The sequence below is a fragment of the Haliotis asinina genome, chromosome 4 (assembly GCF_037392515.1).
Source record: "Haliotis asinina isolate JCU_RB_2024 chromosome 4, JCU_Hal_asi_v2, whole genome shotgun sequence".
Lineage (NCBI taxonomy): Eukaryota > Metazoa > Mollusca > Gastropoda > Lepetellida > Haliotidae > Haliotis > Haliotis asinina.
The window spans coordinates 8,333,568-8,360,702 of NC_090283.1; the positions used below are offsets into that span (position 1 = coordinate 8,333,568).

Here is a 27,135-nt window from a genome sequence, read left to right on the forward strand (position 1 = left end):
ATCATTTTTTTACTAGCAATGTATTTCTCTACTGTGAAGTCGCCTTTGAGGGTAACTTTAAATGAATCAATACATGGTTTATGTCCTTTTAGTTCATAACAAACATATGACGTTTGGCTGGACAAACACACACACACACACACACACACACACACACAAACAAACACACACACACACACACACACACGTACGTACCTATGTACGTACCTATGTACGTACATATACTAGTATATAGAGAGTGTCACTCCAAACGGAATTCCCATGGTCAGTTCGACAGTTCATGTGATAAAACTATCAATTCGAGTGGCTGCCTTTTAACACATAATGTAACACATTTAGCTGCTACGTTCCTAAAGCATGTGACGGAAACTTTGTACCCAATCTACACATTGGACTCAGCTTCGGATAAATCAATATAAACATTTCGTCACGGTTCCTAACATCCATGGAAAACATAGATTCGTATATTCCGAGGTCTCCACACCACAGTCGCGTGCAAAACAATCTATATTCTCTTAACGACATACATTTGAATAGGGAGCAGTTCTGATACGCACTTGCACAGACATTGTACATTCAAACAGTCTCAACTTCTCCCGGGTCTGACAGGTAGGTAATGCTATACGTCACCAACCATGTGTTGTTCTGTTGGGTGGGGAAGGTATCGTGTAGGGTAAAGGAACGTACACATGGTGTTACTGTTTGTGTGTGTGTTTGCTGGAAATAGTGATCGAGTCGATATTGCCCGAGTTCTTTAATTTGTTTGCATGTGTGTTTCTCTTTCCAATTGCATCATGTCTGTTCCTCAAAACGTGTTGTCTTCCGTTGTCTGTATATGTCTGTCTCTTGATATTCGATTTGAAAGTTCTTATTCTCGATGCTTGAATCAATTATATTCCTTAACACTCTGGTTAACTTCTTACTGCTCAAAAAAGAAACTTCACAAAATGTTTTAAAAAATAATTAATATTTTCTTCTCTGATGATACATCTATGTATCCGAGATAGGATCCCTATCTTTCGACTGTAGAAAGACGTTAGCAAAACCCACTCAAACCCATCCATTCGTTTGCATTGACCTCAAGAATTGAAAAAAAACACTTTTAGACCACAGTTCTAACGGAACATTAAATACCACTATTGTCAAAAGTGCAACATGCACGTGCTGTTGACATGTTGCAAGCAGGAAGATCAGTTATTGACGTCGCAAGAGCAACTGCCGTCACAGTGTGTATGACTTGCATGGTCGTCTACAACAAACTGGCACCACTTCTGTTCGCCCAAGGTCGGGCCGTTTACGTGTGACGTCACGAGCAGAATCGTCCTACGTAACCTACGTGACAGATTTCTGCTGTCTACACGAACAAGGACTGAGATGTTTAGAGGTCGACTGTCCTCATAGACCATTCCAAATCGGTTGCGGATTACCAATCTCCATTCGAATTTTGATTCTTGTGAATTGACATTTTGTGTGTACCCATGTTTTGGAACGGCGGTGTAGCCTAATGGAACTGATTGTGACACTGTCAGTGTATTGAGTACATCACACAGATCTCAGCAATGAAATAGTAACAATATAGCCATCTTACCTTCTCTTGTTCTTTTATAGTGTCCTGAAGAAAGAATGTGAAGTTTCTTTTTTGACTCTGTATATATAAGTACACTTGAAAACTGCGATAAATTAAATACAAGTAAATCACACGTTCCGACACCACAAGCTCATCTCAACCAGGAAAATAAAACAAAATTCAACATGTAGTTGCCCTGAATACGTTGGCTGCCAGACTGTTCGATACTGCGCTGGTTTGGACGATGCTGTATTAGACTAAACTGTTCTTGAAGTTTCCATCATGACTTTTGACTCCAGGGTCTCCTTTCACGAAGCAACCTTTACTACGGTTAACCTTAACTTCCTTTCTTTAACACTGTACTAAGGTAATTACCTTAGTAACTTACGATCACCTTAGTGCCTTGTGAATGAGACCCAGGTGTAAATATAGCATCATGCTGCTAACTGCCTGCAACATAATCTTAGCACAAGCAATACGACACAATTACAATATTGTTTAACAATGCGTCACACAACCAGGTGACAATCATGATCAGTCACTGAGACCATTTCCTTCTTAAAGAAACAAAGTGCATATGTATCACCACAATGTGTTCACCATATGCGCAAAAATCCTCTATAAATCCTCTGTAGTTGACGATGACATCACCCAGTGTAGCTAAGGTGAAGATGGTAACGTGCGTTACCAGCAGCCAAACATGGCGGCAGACAGAACCGACATCCATACTTTCAACATATGCGAGTGGTTTGGATTGACCTGTGTCAACCAAGTGAGCGAAGCTGATCACCCGATCCGTTAGTCGCCTCTTACGACAACCATAGTCGCCTTTTATGGCAAACATTGGTTGCTGAATGCCTATTCTACCCAGGACGTCCACGTCACTGAAAAATATGAACATGATATGATGAATAAGTGTGTATATGCCAAAACGTCATTTGTGTAACCATGTGTTACTGTTGCAGGTTTAGTATGCCTCGCCAGTTAATACATGTTATGTGTGATACGTGCAAATGTAAACTGTTGATATTAAAAAAAATCATTGATTAATTGTGCACATGAAAATGCAGACTGCATTTTGGCTTCACAATCCTATCTTTGATATCAAAACACATACTTACTTCCACTGATTGACAGACGGCGAAGATAATCAACAGAGCAACCAAGCGTTTGCAATTAAGAATGAAAAAAGTGCGTTGATGACACGTTTGACGTTTGACAACACATGACGAAAATTCAGAGACGGTTTCATTTGACTGAAGTCATTTCAAACCAGAAAATTATTCAAACCAAGAAGGTAGATAGAAGGTGTAAGCTCTCGGAATCAACATTGGTGTATTGCGCAAGGGTTCTAAGCAGTGTATCCTTTGATAATTCATAAGTCTGAATTCAAATTAAATCATGACCGGGATCTGCCTATTGCATAGCTCCACGAACTAAGAACAAAATTAAAACCTGATAATGCATTGCATGTTAAATTGCAATGGATCGTCCGGAGTCATTAAATATGGACGAGACTCGTATCTACCGCTCCTGAGAATACACCGCCAGGTGTTGCTCACATTACTCTATTTGAGCAAGTGGCTGTCATGCGTTACTATCTGGACATCTCGCCTCTAAATAAGTGCACAGCGAGGCAAAGCAGTCAATTGTAGTACAATGACGTAGCGTCATTGGAGCAGGTGCATACGGTAACCACTGCCACAGAACACTGCATCTGAAAAGTATTGGAGATAGTATAGCTGTGCCTCAAATACAACATATACTGTGAGGATACTGAGGCATAACCGTTTCAGATGTGTAAGTATTCTGATGCCGATAGGTATTCCTACTTTGTGGCCATTCTGCCTTACTTTTTGATAGTGTCAAATATTTCTTCCGTTTTCAGTGATATTGAAATATATACGTACTATATGTATATAATCAGTTGTGCACTTGTTGACAGAAAGGAGAACTTGTTGTTCTCGACACTAATGCAATGAAAAAATAATTTGGTCAGTGCCGGATGTTGCTGTACATCTGTTTATCAATCTGTCGATGTCGTGTTTTGTGCTCCAGCACACCATTACCGCTCAGTCAAGATCATCAGAGCGAGGTTATTTTTTTATATACCTTTCATAGACGCTGGATTGAATCGAAATCTTGTCAATTCTTGTTTTATCTACACGCAGACATATGGCGTCATATAATCGGTATATCGATAGAGCCCTTCACATACTGCGTCTTTCACAGTCAGAATTTGGTTAAGAAAATTGACATTCTGGTTGTTATTAAAATTGGCCTCCCAGCTGTTTTCTTACTGCTTTGTGTCACAAATACTCACGTCGTTTGTCCCCCTACACGATTCAGTTTATGTAGAGTCTTGAGCTTAGCTCCTCTTTATTACATGGATCATGGCAGCCTGGGATAGATACAGATAGGTATATAGTTTATTTATGTACAGCGAAGGACATGTACATATAAGCACACAAGGCATTCTTGTAGAAGCGCTGGAGAATTTGTTATATACATTCCTCTATTTACACATAGACAATCTGTTCATGTGGTTTGGTGATCCTACAATCGCAGTCGCAGAAGGTGAAAACAATCCTTTTCATGCTCCACCGTCTCCTTTAGCTTTATAATATACAGCCTGTAAGCCTGGTACTATTCTGGTGTTGCAATGCATTTTCTCGGACATATATTTGGCAGACATACGAGCTCAAACAATTTTTAACATATCTTTGAAACAACAGTGCTATATGACCTCCACAGTTGAATACCGATGAGTGTGTAAGCAGATGTTAATTTTTACCTTGTGCTGCTTCAGAAATAATAAACTGGTAAACATGAGAGTTATTAGTGGAATATTTGGGAATGGACGGATATCAGAAATCAGATAGTTGTGCTGAATGTATACTAGGAGAATTGTATCCCGAATCATGAATGTATACATTGTCCTATTATTATATATTAATGTTCCGAGGTAGAATACGTCTTCAGCAACTCATGTTTGCCATAAAAGGCGACTATGTATGTTGTAAGAGGCGACTAAAGGGATCGGGTGGTCAGGCTCCCTGACTTGGTTGACACATGTCATCGGTTCCCAATTGCGCAGATCCATACCCATGTCGTTGATCACAGGATTGTCAGGTCCAGACTCGATTATTTACAGACTAATCTCACTCACTCACCCATTAATGTCACACATGCATGTAGTTGATAATGCCAGTACACTTGTATCAGTGCCTGTAACGGTGTTAGGATCTACACCGAACCGAAACCAAATCTACTGGGGACAGGAAGGTAGATTGGACGGACTTTGTGATTACAAAAAACTTTAAGATCCGTTCTCATTGTGGGGCATGCAGCAGTAACAATATAGATCGGAACGACTTTGTTGTCTATGTGAGTCACACACAACTCGTTTCTTAGACATTTCACAAGTATGGATTCGTCGAGTGAAGAAGAAACACAGTCATTATTGAAGACAAAGCATAAATCGGAGTCAGTCAGCAAAAATCAATGGATTTTAGGCGGATCACGGCTGGATCGTTGTTCATTCCATAAACATTCCTGTAACAAATACATACCTATACGTCGATTGTTTCCTTCGCTGGTAATGCCACTATATGGCTGAAATATTGCCTAGGTGAGGTTACATTTTTCAGTCGTTTCTCCGACATGACGAGAGCATAAACAAAAGGGACGTCACTCTGAGGTGACGCGGATCTAAGCAAATTGATTGGTCGATAATTTACGACAGATCCGTTGCCATACAACGCGGCTGAGACTAGTTGTATGCGATTTCAACTCGTTATGATTTACTTGTTCTCACGTTGCAACTGTGTTGTGTGATGACAGCTGTCACCACAAGCCCTACCGAGAGAACCCACCAACATAACATGGTACTATTTGATTACCGTGTCTGGCACTCGGACTTAGAGAATACAACTAAAGCTGGACTAGGGGTCATCATAATGTATCTGAGTATTTAGACTATAGTGTTTAGTCGTATAATATGCTCCTGTCAGACTTGTCAGGATGCTCTGGCAACATGCTACTAAGTAGTCAAGGAAAGCAACAATACCGAACCAAGGGGATGTGAACATACGGATATGCTTTCGAAACCTCCATATAAATCTTCTGTTATTCAGAAATAATTCAGTTGGCGCCATTTGACTAGTCGCTTCGTATACAGCTATCTGTCGCAATGTTTTTCAATTGACATATAAGAACATACATTCGCCGTTTTACTGAAAAAGAAGATGCCGATGTCCTTTATTCTCTTATAATCGGTCTATAATATACATTTGATTACGTATGTATATTCTACGACTGATCCGTTAAATGTGGATTCAATACATTGATAGAAACCACCTGCTACTAGGAGAAGAATGGATGTGTCACAAAGCACGACTAACGATCCCCGTAATGAACGCCCCAGCACATTTCCTTAACACTTAACGTCAATTATCGAATACCCTTGTCCGAAACTCCTGATTCTTCACGTTGTACATACACAACACAATAACGTTGTCCGTGACACATATGTGGCCGTTTATTGACTCCGGCCTGGTCTGTAACAACCTGTTACCCTCGAACCAAGCCACTGTTAGTGTTACCAAATGCAAACAGAACAGTTATTGAAACTATAATCATTCGAATTCTTGCTCTGTAAGTGAAGCGTGCATGAAGATACATGGACTATGCGCTGTGAAGGATTTAGACATGCATCAGGTATGAAAAAATACGACGTTTGAGAGATAATTATCCTTCTGAAGGTTTCATAAACATATAATTAATCCTTATCAAATATCATTGATGCCAGCATGGAGTAGGTTTAATTCGAATCTTGGTGTTGGTTTTAATGTTTCAGTGTTTCACACAGAATGAGATAATCTGAAATATGTGTACGATGGCTATGTTCCTTGTGTTAACAATCATTTCAAAACATCACATTTAAGTAGCATTCATACCAAAGCTCTTTTCTAACCAAGCTTCATCAGCCTGATTTTCGGGTTATTTTCTATCATTTAAACACAATGTGATAGAATCTCAACGTATCAACATGTGGTTACATTTCTCCGCCAATCATAACAATATTGCTGTATGTGGTTCTTCACTCCATTAAAATATAATGTTTTAACAATTGAATTATAATAGTTGATTGTTAAATCAGTTTTCATTTCCATGTACACCTGTGGTGATATGCAAATGTCAATATATACTAACGTCTTTGGAGGCATTTTAGAATTTGTAAAGATGAAGGAACACCAAATTCTTTAGGTAGTCAACGTAGCCGTTGATTCCGTTAGGGTTTTACCATCGCCTTGTCATACTTCCGTTTTGAAATGTGGTCAGTCCTGAATTAAAATTAAAAGGACATATTCGCACTTGTCACAATATCCGTACAAAGACTAATACCGTCCGTTTCTCCTTTTCAGACCCGAGTTCGAGTGAATTAATTGCATATCCAAACCCTTGTGTTACAGAACTATTAAACATGAGGAAATATTTTCGCTTAATGTTTCGCTTTTTACTCCTTTGTATGGGCATTACGACATATTCGCTTATTGCAACACTAGTTGATTTATCGTCTGACAATGAAACAATCAACGGAAAAGAGGACGATGGAATGAAAGAGAGCTATGGTGTCAAATTTGCCCGACATAGCGTGGCATTGAAAGGTTCAAACGGATCTAAAGATAATGAACCAGGAATCGCTAGGTACTTGAATGCCACAAAAGATTTGGTTCAACAAAAAATAGATCATATAGCCCTACTGAACAAAATAAAAGAAAAGGGGTATACAATGAAGGATGGATCCCCGCCTGAAAAGGTACAGATGCCAGGAGGCAAGGTGGTAGACAGTGAGAGTCTCCACCATAAGCAAGTCCCGGATATACCATATCCACAGTTTATTAAAAACAGTCCCGAAAATGGCCCAGGTAAGTATTAATGTTACCGGTGTGTGCATGTTATACATAGTTATTAAGCCAAACTGATAAAGCTGATTTTCGAGAATTGGTTAGATGGTTCTTGTAGGAATGCACTACCAAAAATAAAGAGACAAAATTCTTTTGTATGAAAAATATAATTGAATAATTCCAATAAATGACACTGAACTGAACTGAACTGAACTGAACTGCAGCTCGTACAGTGAGTGAATTTTGAAACGACATGATGTCACAAGCTATGACGTGTAACCCAGTGATATAATTGTCTTGTTTTCATGAAAGCACTATGTTTCCCAGACGATAAAGGGTTATCAAAAGTATGTTGACGGATGTATCCACACCTACGTTGTTGCAGGAGAGTTCGGTGTGCCTTACACCCCTAAACTTAACACAACGGAGAAAGCTATAATGGACAAAATGTTCCGTGTTCATTACTTCAACCTCTACGTCAGCGACAGAATCTCCGTTCACCGACGTCTGCGGGACACGAGGTCACAAGAGTACGTATCACTATGACAATCAATATTCTAGACGTGGGAGAGGAGGGGGTAGCTTATTTTCATCTGCATGGTCATATTCTGTGTGTGTAATATACTGAAAGGCAAAAGAAACGCCGTGTGTAGATGGGGTAGTAACAGGTGTATTTGTGGTAAAACGAAACTAGGACTCAATGAAAAGATAACATAATTCTTTTTGATAAACATTTGTTTAATAAGGCATTTGGTGTTGTTTGTCGTATCCTGTTCACCAACGACGTCACTGGAAGGACATGTGACCACCGCCTGCATTCACAACTGCATCACAGCTCCTGATCATTTTATGCACAAGGCGATTCACATAGGTCATAGGAATCAGGACCCCCACCTCTAGGCAAGCTGTGCGTAGTTGATCCGCAGTTTTCGCCCTTGGTTTAATGTCTTATCCCAAAAATGTTTGGTTGAGATCTGGGCTCAGGGCTGAGATGTGCCTAATCCAAAGAGTGAAACTTTTGAAAACCATCGCAAAGGTTGGTGTGTTTAAAATAGGTATAATTTAGTTGGAATCATGTTTGTTTTGATGTTGTGTTAAGTGTTGAGTCATAAAGTGGCAATTAGTTAATCAGAATACATCACTGATACCTAATCCATAATGCTGAAAACTGCGACGTTTCATTTGCCTTTAGTCTGACAGAAGCAAAAACTGTTTCTTCATATAATATATCACTTTCTGTGACAATAGTATATACATCTGTATAGATGTCAGAGCAACGTTTTGTAATGTGATTGATGAATGCATATCTGTATAAGCTGTCTTTGTTGTAAGATGTAAGACTCAAACATTCCGGCCAAACCTGCCCATGGCGAGTGTCATCATTTGTTTCAAAGACGAGGCATGGTCTGTCCTACTTCGGACCGTACACAGTATCCTGGACAGATCACCAGCTCATCTGCTGAAAGAGATTATCCTCGTGGATGATTTTTCTTCGTCTGGTGAGAATATTGACTTTCTAACATACATATTTATAAATATGACAAAACATTGAGAAAAATTGTCTTAACGCGTCAAATCTATTTCAGTGGCATTTGACTATGAAGAGGCACTAACGTCTCTGTATATCACAAGGCTATCATCAGCAAGACAATAGATGACGTCCTATATTACCGAAATGGGGAAGCGGGCGTATTTTGTTGGAATTAGCAAATCAGCATATCTTGCGAATATACAAATCAGAATATATGTTGCTTAACATAACGGTCAGCGAAATCAAACACTATCTGGTCCCCCTTCCGTGGTTCAGCAAGTATCGACATATCGACGAGCATGACAGTAGGATATTTTCGAGGTATGGTGATTGATCGCCATACATCCGTTTGACACATTCAGACAGTTTTGGTATAGAGAAGCAGTTCAGATTTTGAATATGAAAGGGGTGGTTCGCGAAATAACTTCAGGCAGAAAGTCTCATGCGGAAGCCGCACAATCCATGTCCGGGATAGAACAAGCCTTCAGCAACCCATGCTTGCCATGAAAGGCTATTATGTTAGTCGTAAGAGGCGACTAACGGGATCGGATGGTCAGGCTCGCTGACTTGGTTGATACATGTCATCGGTTCCCAATTACGCAGATCGATGCCTCTGCTGGATTATCAGGTCCAGACTCGATTATTTACAGACCGCCGCCACATAGCTGAAATATTGAGTGCGGCGTAAAACTAAACTCACTTACTCATGTTAATATTTACACACACAGAATTGATACGATATCACTAATATCGGCATAGGCATGGCGACCGATACCATTTTGTCCTGACCGATGGCCTCTCTGTGACACAAGCCCACAACCGATGTAGATTAAAACACACCAAGCTATTTTTACCTTGGAGAGGAAGTTTTGCATCCAGAAATTACACAGCTTCAATTTGTACAGTATACCAAACACTATGGATCATTAGACAAACTGTATAAGACAAACATTTTCATGTATTGTGGTGAAGGTCAGTGTTCTATCCTTATCTCAACATATGAAGGAACATTAATACTTAAACCATATACAGGACTACAGTCAGCCAACGGCCCTCGAGATGTGTCATCTAGAAATGTGCAGAGTATACCAGGCAGTAAGGGTCGTCAGGAAAACTGCATACCACAAACTGTCACACAGTCAAACACAGTGATGAAGGACAGTGTCCTTTCCTAATCTGAACGGAACATGGCGGGGCATTACTTAAACTATAAACGGTTTTGCAATCAGCCAACGGCCCACGAGATCTGTCTCCAAGAACCAATGACAGGAGATAGACTACTCATATCTACTGATTTAGTCTCGCCGTCCTTCAAATACATATAGATGGGCTAAGTGTTGTGTTGTACACAAAACAAAGAAAGATTTTATAATCCTTCTGACCAGAGAGCATTCAAAATTTACGATATTATTAGAGAGTCTACACGTGATGTGAAAAATAGCTGATTGACGATATAATACTGTTAGTCTAGCCGACTGAATGATGATTGAGAAATGTACATGTATTTAATCTGCCCGAAAGAAATGGGACAAAAAAGACACATAAAATGGTATGCATTTTTAGTGGCGTTCTATACAGATCACCTCCGCCCATTATGTTATCACTCGCAAAGTTATCTAAACACTGTTTGATATCTAACAGTCTGTAGATCTGCCGCACCACAGCCATGATTTAGATTTAAGTTCGTATCTACTTGTGCAAAAGAATGCAGCCTCATAGAAATATAATAAATAATAATAAAAACACGTCACAATTTAATTCTGGACTCACAAAAGTCCAGAAACTCTCAGCACTGTGGCCACTCTCGCACAAGCGATTTCGCAAAATTATACAGGCAGCTGTTATGTATGTGTGCTAAGGATGAAAAAATGAAAAAAAACTTTTTCGAAAACTCAAAATTTAAACTCGCTCGCCCATGGGCACGCCCATGGGCGAACAGTGGCCAATGGGTAGGCCCATGGGCAGGCCCATGGGCGAAAGTGCTTCATTTCATCCAGAATAAATGTTTTTGAGGTTGTAAATGAATGAAAAAATGTTAATAAGTATCATGACACAAATTTCACCTTGTTGTGACTTGACTCTGCTAACTGACAGCGATTTTAAAAAATCTCGCCCATGGGTGAAAAACATATTGGCCCATGGACGAGAATAATTAATTTCATTGAAACTACATGTTTTTTTCCAGGCTTTGCAGTTTTTCAATAAATGAACGTGTATTTATTAGTGTCTTGACACGAAATTAAGCTTATTTTGACTTAATTCGGCTAATTTAAAGTGATTTTTCAAAACGCCTCGCCCATGGCGAAAACCATTTGGCCCATGGGTGAGAATATTTACTTTTACTCAAAATACACCTTTTCCCATGTTTTGGAGGTTGTGAATGGATGAAAGTAGGTTCATAAGTATCATGTCACAAAATTCAACTAATTTTGAATTAATTCCGTTAATTTAGAGCTATTTAACAAAATCTCACCCATGGGCGAAAAACATTTTGGCCCATGGGCGAGAATATTTCCTTTTACCCCAACCACATCTTTTCCTGTGGTTTGGAGGATGTACATGAATGAAAGTACATTTATGAGTATCATGACAGAAATTTCAACTCATTTTGACTTACTTCCTCTAAATGAGAGCAATTTTGAAAACTCTCGCCCATGGTAGAAAGACATTTTGGCCCATGGGCGAGAATATTTGCCTTCACTCAAAATATATCTTTTCCTGTGGTTTGGAGGTTGTAAATGAATGATGACATATTTATGAGTATCATGGCACAAAATCCAACTCATTATGACTTCATTCTGCTAATTGAGACCGATTGTCAAAAACATCTCGCCCATGGGCGAAAAACATTGGGCCCATGAGCGAAAATATTTCCTTTTCACTCCAAATACATCTTTTCTAATGTTTTGGAGGATGTAAATGAATGAAAGTGCCTTTATGAGTATCATGACACAAAATTCAACTGATTTTGACTTACTTTTGCGAATTCAGGAAGATTTTTTTAAAAATATGCCAGAATAATCACTTTTACTCAAAATACATCTTTTCCTGTGTTTTGGATTTTGTAAATGAATGAGGATATATTTGTAAGTATCATGGCACAAAATTCAACTCATTTTGACTTAATTCTGCTAATTTGTAACAAGTACAAGAATCTGGACTTCCACTTAAATTCTGATAGCCTTTTTTTTATTGTCTTGGAGGTTGTAAATATATGAATGAAAGTGTGTTTATAATTATCACGACAAAAAAAAAAGAAATCATTCCGGTCTTAATTCGACTAATCTCTCTCGTGGACGAAAATATTTTCGTTTGCTTGTTTTCTTTATTTTGTAAACATATGGCTTAAAAATAGATGAAATTCTAATGACAATTCAGTTTAATTTCGTGAGTTTAGTTTTATGCCGCACTCAGTAATATCCCAGCAATATGGCGGCGGTTTGTAGATAATCGAATTTGGATCAGACAATCCAGTGATCAACAATTGGGAACTGATGACATGTGTCAACCAAGTCAGCGAGCCTGACCACCCGATCCCGTTAGTCGCCTCTTACGACACGCATAGCCGCCTTTTATGGCAAGCATGGGTTGTTGAAGCCCTTTACTTCCAGCAATATATACATTACACTTAGAATACTAAGCCTTGAGATTCTTTTGAATTTAGGTATTCTATAAATATACCAAAATTCAACCTGCATCTATGAAGTTGAAGTTATTTGTGAACGCCCTAATCAAGAGTGACCAAACTCCAGTGACTATGCTGGGACACATTGATAAACGGTGTTGTGAGATCTTTAAACTGTATTGAAATATGTCTTGTCAATTCCACTGACATTCGCCAAATGTACCTACCTAGTAGTTTTAAGTGTACCTACCCAGTTTAGCATGTTTCGTTTTAATAGTGTGGTCTCCATTTTTAGTAATTCCCGTTTGCCCGTCCCGGCTTTTCTTCGTCCGAGGTTTTATGGGGTATTCTCCTATTTGTCAGACCAGAAATAATCTACAACAGGGGTAGGTCACTCGCTTGTTTTCTTTACCATTTGTACTAATTAGTATGCACCTCCTCATGCTCCAATGCACACAGTGACCTGATTCGTCTCCATCGCAACTTAGGCAGCGTTTAACAGTACTTCAGCCAGTTTACTGTATCAGTCGAAATCTTACAATGAATGAATGAATGAATGAATGAATGAATGAATGAAGAGCAAGAAGTATATGTGAATGAATGAAAGAAGTAATAAAAGAAAGAAGTGCATATGTGAATGAATGAGAAAGATATAATAAAAGAAAGAAGTACATATGTGAATGAATGAAAGAATAAATGATACACCACGGCCATCCCTTCCAAAACATGCTAAAGAACGCAAAACTATCGTTAGATCACATGTGTTAACATCAGCTTGTTATTGTCTCCTTGGTCAGACGTAACAATTGTCAGACAGGTTAAAACAACAAACTATCTGGTTGACTGCACAGCTGTCTGTTGACGTAGTATACCCACATCACCTACTTTTCCTGCGTAACCTTCATCTACATCACCATCCTTAATATATTGAGCAGAGGAGAGAAGGCCCTATAGCTGTAACCACTGAACCGTGGCGTCTCTCTGTTCCCAGGTTCCCAAGTGGGGGTGTCCTTTTCTACCTCTTCCATTAATCTTAAAACATCTAACAAGCTCAACGCATGCATCTTTTTATTAAAATGTGATGTTATACATAATCATAAGAGTATTTTTATGTATTATTCAGTTGATAAATTATTATATATATATGCATGACACGCTAGACAGGTCTAGGGCATTTTGTGTTAATTTACCATTCCCATTTTCATAATGCTTAAAAAAGACACTCATTAATCTATCACAGAGTTTTGTCATTCCTTCACTCCAACATGGTTGCTAAATCCCCTATGATCATAGTATATCGACTCTGCCATACCCAAATCACCTAATCCTGAGAAATCAACCAGTCATGACATACCCACATCGCCTAATTAATTTTCCGTACCTATCGAGTAGAAAATACATAAAATGGGAGGACGCCTTGTTAACTAATGGGAGTGAGCCTTGTAGGGAGTACCCTCACTCTCACACACCCACGTATTGAGGAGAAGCGGCCGTGTTTGTCGGGGATTTTTCTGGCTTTGCTAAATAAATCGTACATGAACATGTAAAATATTTTGCTTTGATTCTGTAACTACCCACATTATGACATTGAGACCATTTTGATTTATCGAGTAAAATACGATTGAATAGTTGAGTTTGAATCTTGCCACTTTAGCGCTCTATCTTTTTAAATGGGGCGTGCATACCAATATTTAGGTGTTTTTAGTATTCCATCTATTTGCTTAAATTAATTGATTTACCTGTTTTTGCTTTGTTTGGGTTTTTTTATTGCAAGTGGCCCAGCGAGTGATACCTGTAAATTTATTCTGACGTTTGACTAGCGGGACGTAAACAAGAACATATATGGAGCCCCTGCATCAATACGTATTAAAGTGTTTGAAACATTATTCTAGACCATTATTTGTACACAACTGATGAATTGTACCTGAAAGATCAAGGTTCATAAGAACGTACAGGGCACATTTCTCCTACCCCATTTAAGAATGTCCATTTCTGATTGGTTCACGTGGCCTTGCGAGGGAGAATAGATCATTTAGTTTTACCCCGCCACGTGGGAAAAGCCTGCATCCACGGCAGTGAACTGTAAAGCAATTGTTCGAATCGACTATAGTTAGTACCATGTTAATATAATACATGGTTTCAGCTTGTTTTGATGCTCTATTTACATAAAGTGATATTTAAACATTCGTTATGGTAAATACAGTGTAGCAATGTGATGAAGAGTATGCGGGTTTTCTTCATCCCATTTCATCCACCGATGAGAATGGTGGTATCCTCTTTTGGTTCACACCCGGATTGTCGAATGTTTTATCAAATACACAACAGGACTGTCGAAAAGCAGTGGAGTGTGACAGTGCTCAACACTGTTCTAATGACACCCGGAGCATCGACTACCTTGGAGAACTGCCCGAGAATAGCAGAAGACTCGTCTCTACGCTAATTAACGAGCTAAAACACATACACAAAGACTTCGGTGAAAGAATGAGCTGTGGAACCAATTCCTGAATGATAGTCGTCGCACGAACAGTAGTCGAGAAAGTTGGCGTCATCGTGAATCGAGGGTCTGTGAGCAATGTAATCTGCATATTGTGACACAGTGGCCACAATAAAGAATAAAGAAGAACTTGACAGAAGGCTTCAGCGTCTCAACGAGCAGCTCCAAAAGCAAGAGATTTCCGTAATGAGCTGTGCTCATCAGATTGTCTGCCTCGCTCATAGTGACCACATTACTGTACTTTATAACGTATTTGGTTTTCCTTCATGTCCGGAGCGTCGAACGCCATAGTGTTGACACCTGATTACCTCCTTACGTAATACCCGAAGCATCGAATTTACAAAAATTTCAATTCAATTTTAGACAGCCCAGGCAAGTCGTTTGTTTAAGGAGTAAGAGGATTAGGAGGCATGGTCGACTGGATTTCTTTGTTTAACTAATCCCACACGGCCTTCACCAATAGAGGGAATGATTTCTGTTCAGTTATGACATTGCTGTTCTCCATATGTCTCTATTTTCTCCACACATCTCCATGTTGTTGTATTTTTGTGTGTTTTGTAACTCTGATTGGGACTGGTGAACAAGCTTTACTGTACCTCACCCATACAGCATATAATACAAAATATAAATGAAGCATGTGTCTTCATCCATATGAACCATCATATAATAACATATGCATACATATCATTACATCAAATACATCTATCATATAAGTAAACATGAAAAATAAAATTATGGTTTGTTGTGTCTGACTAGCTCTTTGTAGAAACACTGAACATTTGTGAGAAGGTTTTTGACAAGTTAATTAGTTTCCTGTTAAAATATTAAAAATCAAGCTTTGTGTTTTATGATAAAATCGTGGACGGATTCAACCAATTTTCTGGTTTTCACAGTGAATAAGTTCTTTTCCGTTCACTGAAGTCATCATAGACCACAGTGAGAAAAGGTCGATCTTCAAGCAGTAAGGAAAAACATGATAGCGTATGGAGTACATGTGTCTCGGTCATCTCCTTCGTTACCCCCTCCCCGAATCCACACCCCACCAGGGCGTGTAGGACTTGTCTCGGTGGATAAAAAGGGATTCCTATAACCCTATATACCCCTAATCACAATGCTATAATTTGTCGTTTTTGTGTATCCGGTTTTGTGTATTCTGTAATATTGTATAGTACTGGTGAAGTGTTAATCAAAGCAATATTTTGCTTGCTAAACGAACCACATTCTTTGAGAATCAAAATATGTTTTAAGCACATTTCCAAAATTGAGATGCAGCATGCACACAATAACTAAATTTGAAGGAATATCGTGCCGGACAAGGTTTTCCAGAGCACCTGCACATAAAGGTCAATGTCTTTCAAAGACTACTATGTGCAGGTCTTGCAAAAGGACAAGGCAGGTATGCTTGACAAAGTTCTTGCAAAGGAGGTTTATACACAACACCAAAACCAACCGGTCAGCTCGACGCCTTATAAAACAATCAATTCGAGATTTCCTTTGAATGTGAGATATTTGGCTGCGCGTCTTGCGCAATCAGTCTTTTTCATCCATATACACTCACGAACACCTGTTCATTTCAAAGCTGGTGTCCCCTAATGACCTAATGTGATCCATGGATGAATTTTGTATATGACAAGTAAAATACACTTGAAAGCGGCAACTGTTATACTCCAATAAACAAAACCAGCGGACGAGACATGACTTTTTCGGCGCAAATTGTCGTAGGCGCTTTGCGGAAATTACGTAAGTGAACGCGGAAGAAACAGAAAGCGTCATCGTTCCGCTCAGTTTCCATTGTCTTTGCGAGTTATGCTGAGATACTCAACAAACTGAGATAAAAGTCAAAATGATGAAAAAATGGAAATCAGTGTGTGGATTAGAACTTGAAAATCACTCATGAAGTCTCTGACAAAGTAATATCTGTTCAGGTCATGATCATTTGGAAAAAAATACGAAAGTTCTATGGATATACAACTTCTTATAAGGTAAGCAGCATTTCGGCGTAGCTGTTAAACTCGTTATCAAGAAAGGGACATATTACAGATAGTCCTGTAAGTTAAACCTTTGTTTTGGGTCGAGGTCAAAATCGTTTGGTGTAGTGACAACGGTGTTGTTTTATGGGATTAGACACGGATTTTCTTTAAAAAAAGTAAAATGTGTGTCCTCAGGAAACGAAATAAGACACGTGTACCAGAATGTAAGTGAATCGATGTTAGCGAGTTCAATCAGTGACTTCAGTTAATAAAATGGGCTTTCAGTTCACTCCTTCCATTAGTAATGAGTTATTTAGTTTCTTGGTAAAATTGCTTGCAAGGTGAATGTTGAAAATGACAGTTTTCAGGATCATTTTAACAACTTCAGTTATGGCAATCAGTTATGGCTTCAGTAAAGCTGCTATGCTTCACGTTTCGTCCTATTTATTTTACGGGAAGATACCTTTGTGTAAACAGCTATATGTTCATTCTGAGAACTGGCAAAATGGGAGAATATATCTCGTGAAAATGAATTTTGAAAGCCTGCGGATCAACAGTTCCAACTGTCTCAACAACATAATTTCTAAAATACTTAGAGACCAAAATCACGAAAGCCAAAGTAAATCTGTTCGAGTGTAGCAAAAATAGTGAAATGTTATTTAAAAAATAGAAAAGTAAACGCAAAGTCAATCTTGATTATATTACGTATTCCTCATAGCCCGATATAATGATTACACATTAATAGTATGGATACGTTAATCTATAGTTTAAACTAAGCAGTAAACTAGCAGTAAAAAAACAAAACAAAACAAAACAAAAACAAATGAATTAATAAATCGAAATGAATAGATGGAATACTAAAAACCACCAAAATACGCACGCACCCTTTAAAAAGGTAGAGTGCAAAAGTGGCAAACCGTTAAAATATGCCAAGATTCAAACTCAAAACTATACAATCGTATTTTACTCGATAAATCAGAATGGTCTCAATGTCATAATGTGTGTAGTTACAGAATCGAAGCAAAATATTGTACATATATGTGTCATGAAATAATAATTTATCAACTGAATAACACATAAAAAATACTCTTATGATATGTATAACATCACATTTGAGTAAAAAAATGCATGCGTTGAGCTTGTTAGATGTTTTAAAGATTAATGGAAGAGGTAGGAAAGGACACCCCCACTTGGGAACTTGGGAGCAGAGAGACGCCACGGTTCAGTGGTTACAGCTATAGGGCCTTCTGTGCTCTCTGCTCAATATATTAAGGGTGGTGATGTAGATGAAGGTTACGCAGGAAAAGTAGGTGATGTGGGTATACTACGTCAACAGACAGCTGTGCAGTCAACCAGATAGTTTGTTGTTTTAACCTGTCTGACAATTGTTACGTCTGACCAAGGAGACAATAACAAGCTGATGTTAACACATGTGATCTAACGATAGTTTTGCGTTCTTTAGCATGTTTTGGAAGGGATGGCCGTGGTGTATCATTTATTCTTTCATTCATTCACATATGTACTTCTTTCTTTTATTATTTTGTTTCATTCATTCACATATACTTCTTGCTCTTCGTTCATTCATTCATTCATTCATTGTAAGATTTCGACTGATACAGTAAACTGGCTGAAGTACTGTTAAACGCTGCCTAAGTTGCGATGGAGACGAATCAGGTCACTGTGTGCATTGGAGCATGAGGAGGTGCATACTAATTAGTACAAATGGTAAAGAAAACAAGCGAGTGACCTACCCCTGTTGTAGATTATTTCTGGTCTGACAAATAGGAGAATACCCCATAAAACCTCGGACGAAGAAAAGCCGGGACGGGCAAACGGGAATTACTAAAAATGGAGACCACACTATTAAAACGAAACATGCTAAACTGGGTAGGTACACTTAAAACTACTAGGTAGGTACATTTGGCGAATGTCAGTGGAATTGACAAGACATATTTCAATACAGTTTAAAGATCTCACAACACCGTTTATCAATGTGTCCCAGCATAGTCACTGGAGTTTGGTCACTCTTGATTAGGGCTTTCACAAATAACTTCAACTTCATAGATACAGGTTGAATTTTGGCATATTTATAGAATACTTAAATTCAAAAGAATCTCAAGGCTTAGTATTCTAAGTGTAATGTATATATTGCTGGAAGTAAAGCTCTGTGTTCGGGACCCGTGAAGATCTGGAGTAGAAGAGGGCTTCAACAACCTATGCTTGCCATAAAAGGCGACTACGCTTGTCGTAAGAGGTGACTAACGGGATCGGGTGGTCAGGCTCGCTGACTTGGTTGACACATGTCATCAGTTCCCAATTGTGCAGGTCGATGCTCATGCTGTTAATCACTGGATTGTCTGATCCAAACTCGATTATCTACAAGCCGCCGCCATATTGCTGGGATATTGCTGAGTGCGACATAAAACTAAACTCACGAAATTAAACTGAATTTTCAATTTCATCTATTTTTAAACCACATTTTTGCAAAATAAAGACAAGCAAACGAAAATATTTTCGTCCACGAGAGAGATTAGTCGAATTAAGACCGGAATGATTTCATTTTTTTTGTCGTGATACTTATAAGCACACTTTCATTCATAAATTTACAACCCCCAAGACTATAAAAAAAAGCTATGAAAATTTAAGTGGAAATCCAGATTCTTGTACTTGTTACAAATTAGCAGAATTAAGTCAAAATGAGTTGAATTTTGTGCCATGATACTTACAAATATATCCTCATTCATTTACAAAATCCAAAACACAGGAAAAGATGTATTTTGAGTAAAAGTGATTATTCTGGCATATTTTTTAAAAATCTTCCTGAATTCGCAAAAGTAAGTCAAAATCAGTTGAATTTTGTGTCATGATACTCACAATGGCACTTTCATTCATTTACATTCTCCAAAACATTAGAAAAGATGTATTTGGAGTGAAAAGGAAATACTCTCGCTCATGGGCCCAATGTTTTTCGCCCATGGGCGAGATGTTTTTGAAAATCGGTCTCAATTAGCAGAATTTAGTCATAATGAGTTGGATTTTGTGCCATGATACTCATAAATGTACTTTCATTCATTTACATCCTCCAAATATTGGAAAAGATGTGGTTGGGGTAAAAGGAAATATTCTCGCCCATGGGCCAAAATGTTTTTCGCCCATGGGTGAGATTTTGTTAAATAGCTCTAAATTAACGGAATTATTTCAAAATTAGTTGAATTTTGTGACATGATACTTATGAACCTACTTTCATCCATTCACAACCTCCAAAACATGGGAAAAGGTGTATTTTGAGTAAAAGTAAATATTCTCACCCATGGGCCAAATGGTTTTCGCCCATGGGCGAGGCGTTTTGAAAAATCACTTTAAATTAGCCGAATTAAGTCAAAATAAGCTTACTTTCGTGTCAAGACACTAAAATCGCTGTCAGTTAGCAGAGTCAAGTCACAACAAGGTGAAATTTGTGTCATGATACTTATTAACATTTTTTCATTCATTTACAACCTCAAAAACATTTATTCTGGATGAAATGAAGCACTTTCGCCCATGGGCCTGCCCATGGGCCTACCCATTGGCCACTGTTCGCCCATGGGCGTGCCCATGGGCGAGCGAGTTTAAATTTTGAGTTTTCGAAAAAGTTTTTTTCATTTTTTCATCCTTAGCACATATACATAACAGCTGCCTGTTTAATTTTGCGAAATCGCTTGTGAGAGAGTGGCCACAGTGCTGAGAGTTTCTGGACTTTTGTGAGTCCAGAATTAAATTGTGACGTGTTTAAATATTATATCAATAAACAAACTATATATTGCTTCCTTGAATATTGTTGTTTCATGAATCCCACAGAGTACTTGAAACAACCCCTGGAAAGATACATGTCGGATTATCCTCGTGTGAAGATTCTGAGAACAGCCAAACGAGAGGGTCTTACACGAGCCCGCCTGATAGGGTATGAGGTCGCTAAGGGTCCTGTTCTGGTCTTCCTAGACTCGCACGTAGAGTGCTTCCCAGGTACTAACACTGAATATATGTCAGTTCCAAGAGTAATGCGAACCAGGGCACTGCAAGGCGCTGCCACCTTACTGTGACACGTCTGAAACTGAACTCAGCACCAAACCCATGATCGTCGTTCCATCTGCTTTGCTTTCCTTAGTCTTTCCGTTCACACCTAGCTTACACACCTGCTGATGTGCAGGTCAAAGGGGCGTTTACCGATCTCATTCACTTCTGCATGGACAACGGGGGACTGCACCTCAATGTATGCTGTGTTTGGAGAAATTATCTCTTAAAGTATATTCAAATGGAAGTGATATGTACGAAAAATGCTTTCAGTAATCCTACCTCTAAAAAAAATCACAGGAGACGTGATTCACGGAAAATGGGATAGGTCCGCGATAGACTTGATTTTCAAGAACCCATGCTCATGTAAAAACGCCGGTCAAAATCAAAGTCATCGTATCCCAGATCATGTGGACAGATGCGCATGGTAGTGACAGATTTTGTACAGACCCGCCGTATGACTGGAATATTGATGTGTGTGATACAGCAACAACAAATCATCCGACCTATCTGATGGTATTATGCTTCAATCACATGTGGTACAATGTCAGATGTATTCCATTGAATTTGCTAGACCTAGGGCCATTGAAGACGATTTGACTTAAGCGGTATAACGTGTTGTTGAAAGACTTTTTCTGTGATCAGAAAACACACATTCAGGGAACATTTAGGCGAGTTTACATCACCAACTAAAGGTGAAAGAGTCAATTAGGTTCAAAGTATTCGTATTTTAAATGATTGGTGCATTAAACATTGTTGTATCTCCATCCCTAAGCGTCCAACAAATTCGTCCGCTTCTGGTCGTTAAACTGTCTATAATATCCTGTGTTTTGTCCAAACCCATATCGCACACCCATACTCATAGTCGAAACTACGCTCCGTCACAGGCCACTAATCTGACATGCCTGTACTCCCTTTCTTGCAGGCTGGCTGGAGCCCCTGCTGGATCGTATTGCTGAGAACCCGAAGAACGTTCCCTTTCCGCATATTCCCTACATTGATAAGGACCACTTTGGCAGTTTCGCCTCTATGGACAACCAGATTGGGATATTCAACTGGCAGAATCTCATATTCACATGGATCTTCATCCCAGAGAATGTTGAGAAACTGCGCAAGTCAACCGCTGATCCTATTAGGTAGCATAGACGTTTTCCCTACATATTCTGTCAGGCAATGAATAGAAACTCATTCAATATCCGGTCGCAGGATGTAACAAATGTCCACTCCAGACTATATCACAAGCAGTTGTCACTGGACCTTCAGCTCCACAGTCCTAAGTCTTGTGGAAGATCATGTCAGGGACGTAATATAGATACACCCATACACAGTATGGCATCCCTTGTTTACCCAACACGAATCTTAGAATCATGTAAAATAAGATAGTGTTATTTCAAATGATGTTAATAGAGTAACCTATTGTATCTTTTATGTGATAGGTCAGCTACAATGCCGGGAGGATTGTTTGCTATTGACAGGAATTACTTCACAACACTTGGCACCTATGACCCTGCCCTCCTGTACTGGGGAGGTGAGAACATGGAACTTTCATTCAAGGTAACCATGACTCTCAATTTACTCGACAATACACACATTTTTCAACAAATCGCCAGTCGCCTTACATCATTTTAAATGTTTACTCTTTAAATTGTGTTGCATTTGTATGTGCAATACGAAGGATATATGACACCCTTGTCTGACTTTATTTCCTTTGCGACTTCTCTGAACCTTTGTCCTTACCTGTAGGTCAGCAACCCCTTTGAAAATTCAAATGCGAATACGGTTAAGACGAGGTATGTGAATATCTGCAACGTATCACCTCAACAAAGTCTGTCATCAAGATCTAACCCTTGCTTTTGAAGAACCTGACTTTTAAGAAAGTTCGAATACATACGTTCAGAAGCATCCAGAAGCGCAGAAAGAGCTTGAACTTTACATATTGAAAAATGAGCACGACAACAATGTGCAATTGTATGATGGTTCTGTCATTGATCAGATCTGGATGTGTAACGGGACCATCGAGCTCATACCATGTTCCCAAGTTGGACATATCTTCCGTGATCAGAACCCAATCAAATGGAGCAACACAGGCGTCAACGTTCTCAAGAGGAACTACATGAGAGTTGCGGAGGTGTGGATGGACGACTACAAGGAGTACATGTACGATGCCTCCTTCCAACGTGCTGTACGTCAACTCTTTTTCGCTTAGTCACTGTGAGTGACTTAGAGAGTGAGTTTAGTTTTACAACGCACTCAGCAATATTTCAGCTATATGGCGATCTGTAAATAATCGGGTCTGGACCAGAAAATTCGGTGACCACCAGCATGAGCATCGATCTGCGCAATTGGGAACCGACGACATGTGCCAACCAAGTCAGCGAACCTGACCACCCAATCCCGTTAGTCGCCTCTTACGACAAGCATAGTCGCCTTTTATGGCAAACATGGGTTTGCTGAAGGCCATTTCTACCCGGGACCTTCACGGGTTTGTAATTTTGTGTAATCCAGACCTGGGTATCAGTTGTGTGTTATTATTAATACCCTACATAACCATGTCTATGTATGGCTGCTTAAAACAATGAGTGGCTGACTTGTTACAAAGCTTCAGATTGAAATACATTTGTAACAAGCTAAATATCCATTGAATGAACTTACTGATATGGTGTGATGTACATTACAATAAGGAAAGTGATAGGCTGGATTTTGTATGAAATCAGAAAAAATACATTGTTCACTTGAGACGGAGAGGAAGGAATATCATTTGAATAGACAATGTTCTTCTATATTTTCTATCAGGATTTTGGAGACATATCGGCCAGGAAGCGTCTCAGGGAGAGTTTACATTGCCACGACTTCCGGTGGTATATGAGGAATGTATTTCCGTTTCCGGAACCGGTGAAATCCATAGCTGCTGGAGAAGTGCGTACCCTAGTGCTATAAATAAAACCACGTAGATTTCACTTGTTTATCAGTGCTTAGTCAATATACTTGTAACTGTTCTAACTAGCAATGTAGTGGTCGCAGCATATATCAGGAATGTGGAACTTGTGGCGGTCATGTAACCTAGTGGTAAAGGATTGGCTTGTCACGCTGAAGACACGGTCTCGATTCCCCACATGGGTACAACGTGTAAAACCCATTTTCGAAGTCTTCTGCAGTGATTTCGTTAGAATATGGTCAACTGCGACGTAACATCACACTTACTGACTGCTTTCACGTCTCTGTTTTGGTGACTTTATGTTGTAGATACGTAACTTAGCGACGCCTGTCTGCTTGGACAGCATGGGCAAGTCTTTGAAACCGGGAGTGGTTGCCTGTCACGGTCAGGGTATGAATCAGGTTTGTAGACACGAGGTTTATCTCGAACTAATTTGGTAACTCCTTGCTCACGTCAGTCCTTCGTGGCATTTACACAAACTCTTAGAACGCATGTCGAGTCGTGAGCATAGAAGGATATGTTTAGTCCTTAACCGGGTCAATACGTGAAGATCGGGGATAGAAATGGACTTCAGCAACCCGTGCTTGTCGTAAAAGGCGACGAACGTGATCTTGATCACTTGATGGTGTTGGGCCAGACGCGACTGTACACTGTCCACCGCCACAGAGCTGGAAAACTGCTGAGCTGACATTCTTGCAAATTTGACGAAGGTTCCACAAAAATGGAACACGTTTTGCCATTTGTTCCTTTCGTACGGTGTCCTAAAGACACATAATTCTCAATACGTCTACATCCCCGAAACTTGGAGGTGATACCATTTTCCTACGTGCTTTTTGATAAATTATCCATAAGCTGTCAAACCGTGTGTGGTAGCGTTAAATGTGTATCACTGCAGGACGAGGGAGTCCCTCTGGGAGTCCAGATATTTTTGACCAAAGAGCGTGTTTTGCTACACATTTAATCCATTGAGAGAATCACATGTTGAGAAATGCAGCTGTGTATGGAAGAGTGTTAAAAGCTGTCAATGTTCCCAGTGGTGGCAACTGAGGGAAGACCATACTCTGGGCTCAGCTATGCAGGACATGTGCCATGAAAATGGAGTCCTTGTGTTGAAGAAAGGGTGCCCTGGGCAACAGTCGTGGACCTACGACAAGGTGGTGTGTTTCGTCAAAGACAGTTGAGCCGTTTCATATTTTTTACGCATCCCTTTTGAAACAGCCATGCTATGCTTTCTTTCACCCCGGAGTGTTATAAAGTGTGTTTATTAACTGGTTTGTACAACGTATCTCTGTAAAATATTCGTACAGCAACCAAGTTTGCTTTCGGCTAAAATGTACCAAACATCAAGTGGTCCGTCCTTGGTTAACCCTATGGGAAACCCTACATGTGACTAGGAAATATTTTAATTATTTGTGACGTTGACAATTTGTTTCAGAATCAAACCCTGCTTCACAGTCCGTCCAAAATGTGTTTACAAGTGACCGTGCAACTTAAACTGACGCTTGCTACGTGCTCGGGAACACCATGGCAAAAGTGGACAGTGCCAATGAAAAATAGGCAATCAAAACATTAGCGGGACTGTGTGTAGACAAGTGTGTATATCAAACGATGTCGAACTGAGGCATGGTGAAGATGTGTTTAATGTTACCTAATTTGAACTTGTGAAGACAAACCTCTAAATTAATCTGGAAACACGCAGCGCTGTATAACGCCGTTTTTCATAATATGTGTAGATGGAAATAGAATGTCTGACATCTCCGGTGACCAGGAAATTCACACGACATGTGTGCATATATATTTGTTGGCTAATGTAAGACAAATTCAAATGCCTTTGAGTAACATTTGATATGTTATACATGTGATCCATTAGAAGAATCACCTGTCAGGAAATGCACACTTATGTATGGACGATTGTTAAAGCTGTCAGTGTTCCAGCTACTGAAACAGAGGGAAAACTATAGTGACCAGATGGAAGTGCACATATATGATTGTTTGCTAATGTCACACAAACCGGACTTTAAGGTAAAGGAAGTGATCCTATTCATGTCGTAACGTAAGAGTGGCCATTTGGGGTTTGGTATAGTGTGACTGACAGAACACCTTATGATACATGTGAACTTAAACACGCACCTATGTTCATAATAAATGAATGGTTTCTCTCTCTAAGTGCATATATAATTATAACATTTGTTATCTTTGGAATGGTAATTTCTTAGTAACTTACAAATTCTATTACTCTTTGGGGCTGAGTCACAGTCGGAAGCCGTGGGCGGGTTAGACGGCTGACATTTAGGTGTCTGATTGTGTAACCACGTGCATTATCGGCTGTCCTGTTTAAATGCGGTCGAACATTGCATAGCTGAATGAATTAAATCATTAGTTTAATGACCCACTGAACGCTGTCCTCGTTGCCTGACGGCGTGTGTCAACTTAAGGTGGGATGTAATCTCGTCGTAATGCTGGTGTCTGCACGCTATATGTGTTAATGTGAATCTCTCGAGCACAGGTGCTGACAGATATCAACCATAAACACGTATGGCATGCAAAACCACAATGGCAGGACCTGAAAACAAGTGCAGGGGTAGGGTGATGGCTTGTGATTTATGCACTCAACTGCTTTGTGTTCCTGAAAATCGAATCACACTTCCTGTCTAAACTCAATCAACCGGGAGTGACAATTGAACTCTGAGTGTAACGTAAGGGGCGTTAGGTGACGAATAAATCGGGATTCATGGTTTTTTTTGAAAACTGTTCCTTGTTCATTTTGTCGTCATTTGTTGAAAGTCCGGTCCTTGAAATATGTTGTCCTGTGGTAATCGAAGGAAACGATTACTCATCATTTGAGACATGCTAAGATTTATTTATCAGCAAGTGTAAAGACAAACGTACAGAGGGTGTTGCTAGGTTTGCAAGAAGATCTATGAGGCAACCTCGTATACAACACATATTCAACTGTAGCAAAAGCATGACTCTACGGTCGCATCCACCAACAAAATGGAACATAAACTATACGGTGCATTTTGCTGAATGGGTGTGTAACATATATGTCATTTA

At 39.4% G+C, this 27,135-nt stretch overlaps 1 protein-coding gene across 1 annotated transcript; it reads left to right on the plus strand.

Moving 5' to 3' along the window:
* The first annotated feature begins 454 nt into the window (after nt 1-454).
* LOC137282177 (polypeptide N-acetylgalactosaminyltransferase 5-like) lies at nt 455-26,829 on the plus strand. Its single transcript, XM_067813906.1, has 12 exons — nt 455-609; nt 6,994-7,497; nt 7,862-8,006; nt 8,809-8,975; nt 20,934-21,098; nt 22,072-22,282; nt 22,583-22,700; nt 23,140-23,328; nt 23,940-24,062; nt 24,390-24,482; nt 25,116-25,238; nt 25,517-26,829. Exons 2-12 carry the CDS (start codon nt 7,053-7,055, stop codon nt 25,652-25,654), a joined length of 1,917 nt encoding a protein of 638 aa, XP_067670007.1. The 5' UTR covers nt 455-609; nt 6,994-7,052; the 3' UTR covers nt 25,655-26,829.
* The last annotated feature ends 306 nt before the right edge of the window (nt 26,830-27,135 follow it).

Coding starts and splice junctions, on each gene's coding strand:
- LOC137282177 (XM_067813906.1), top strand. CDS start 7,053: ATGAGGAAATATTTTCGCTTAATGTTTCGCTTTTTACTCCTTTGTATG. Junction 8,976..20,933: donor GGATGATTTTTCTTCGTCTG/GTGAGAATATTG, acceptor TGAATCCCACAG/AGTACTTGAAACAACCCCTG. Junction 22,283..22,582: donor TCAACCGCTGATCCTATTAG/GTAGCATAGACG, acceptor TTTATGTGATAG/GTCAGCTACAATGCCGGGAG.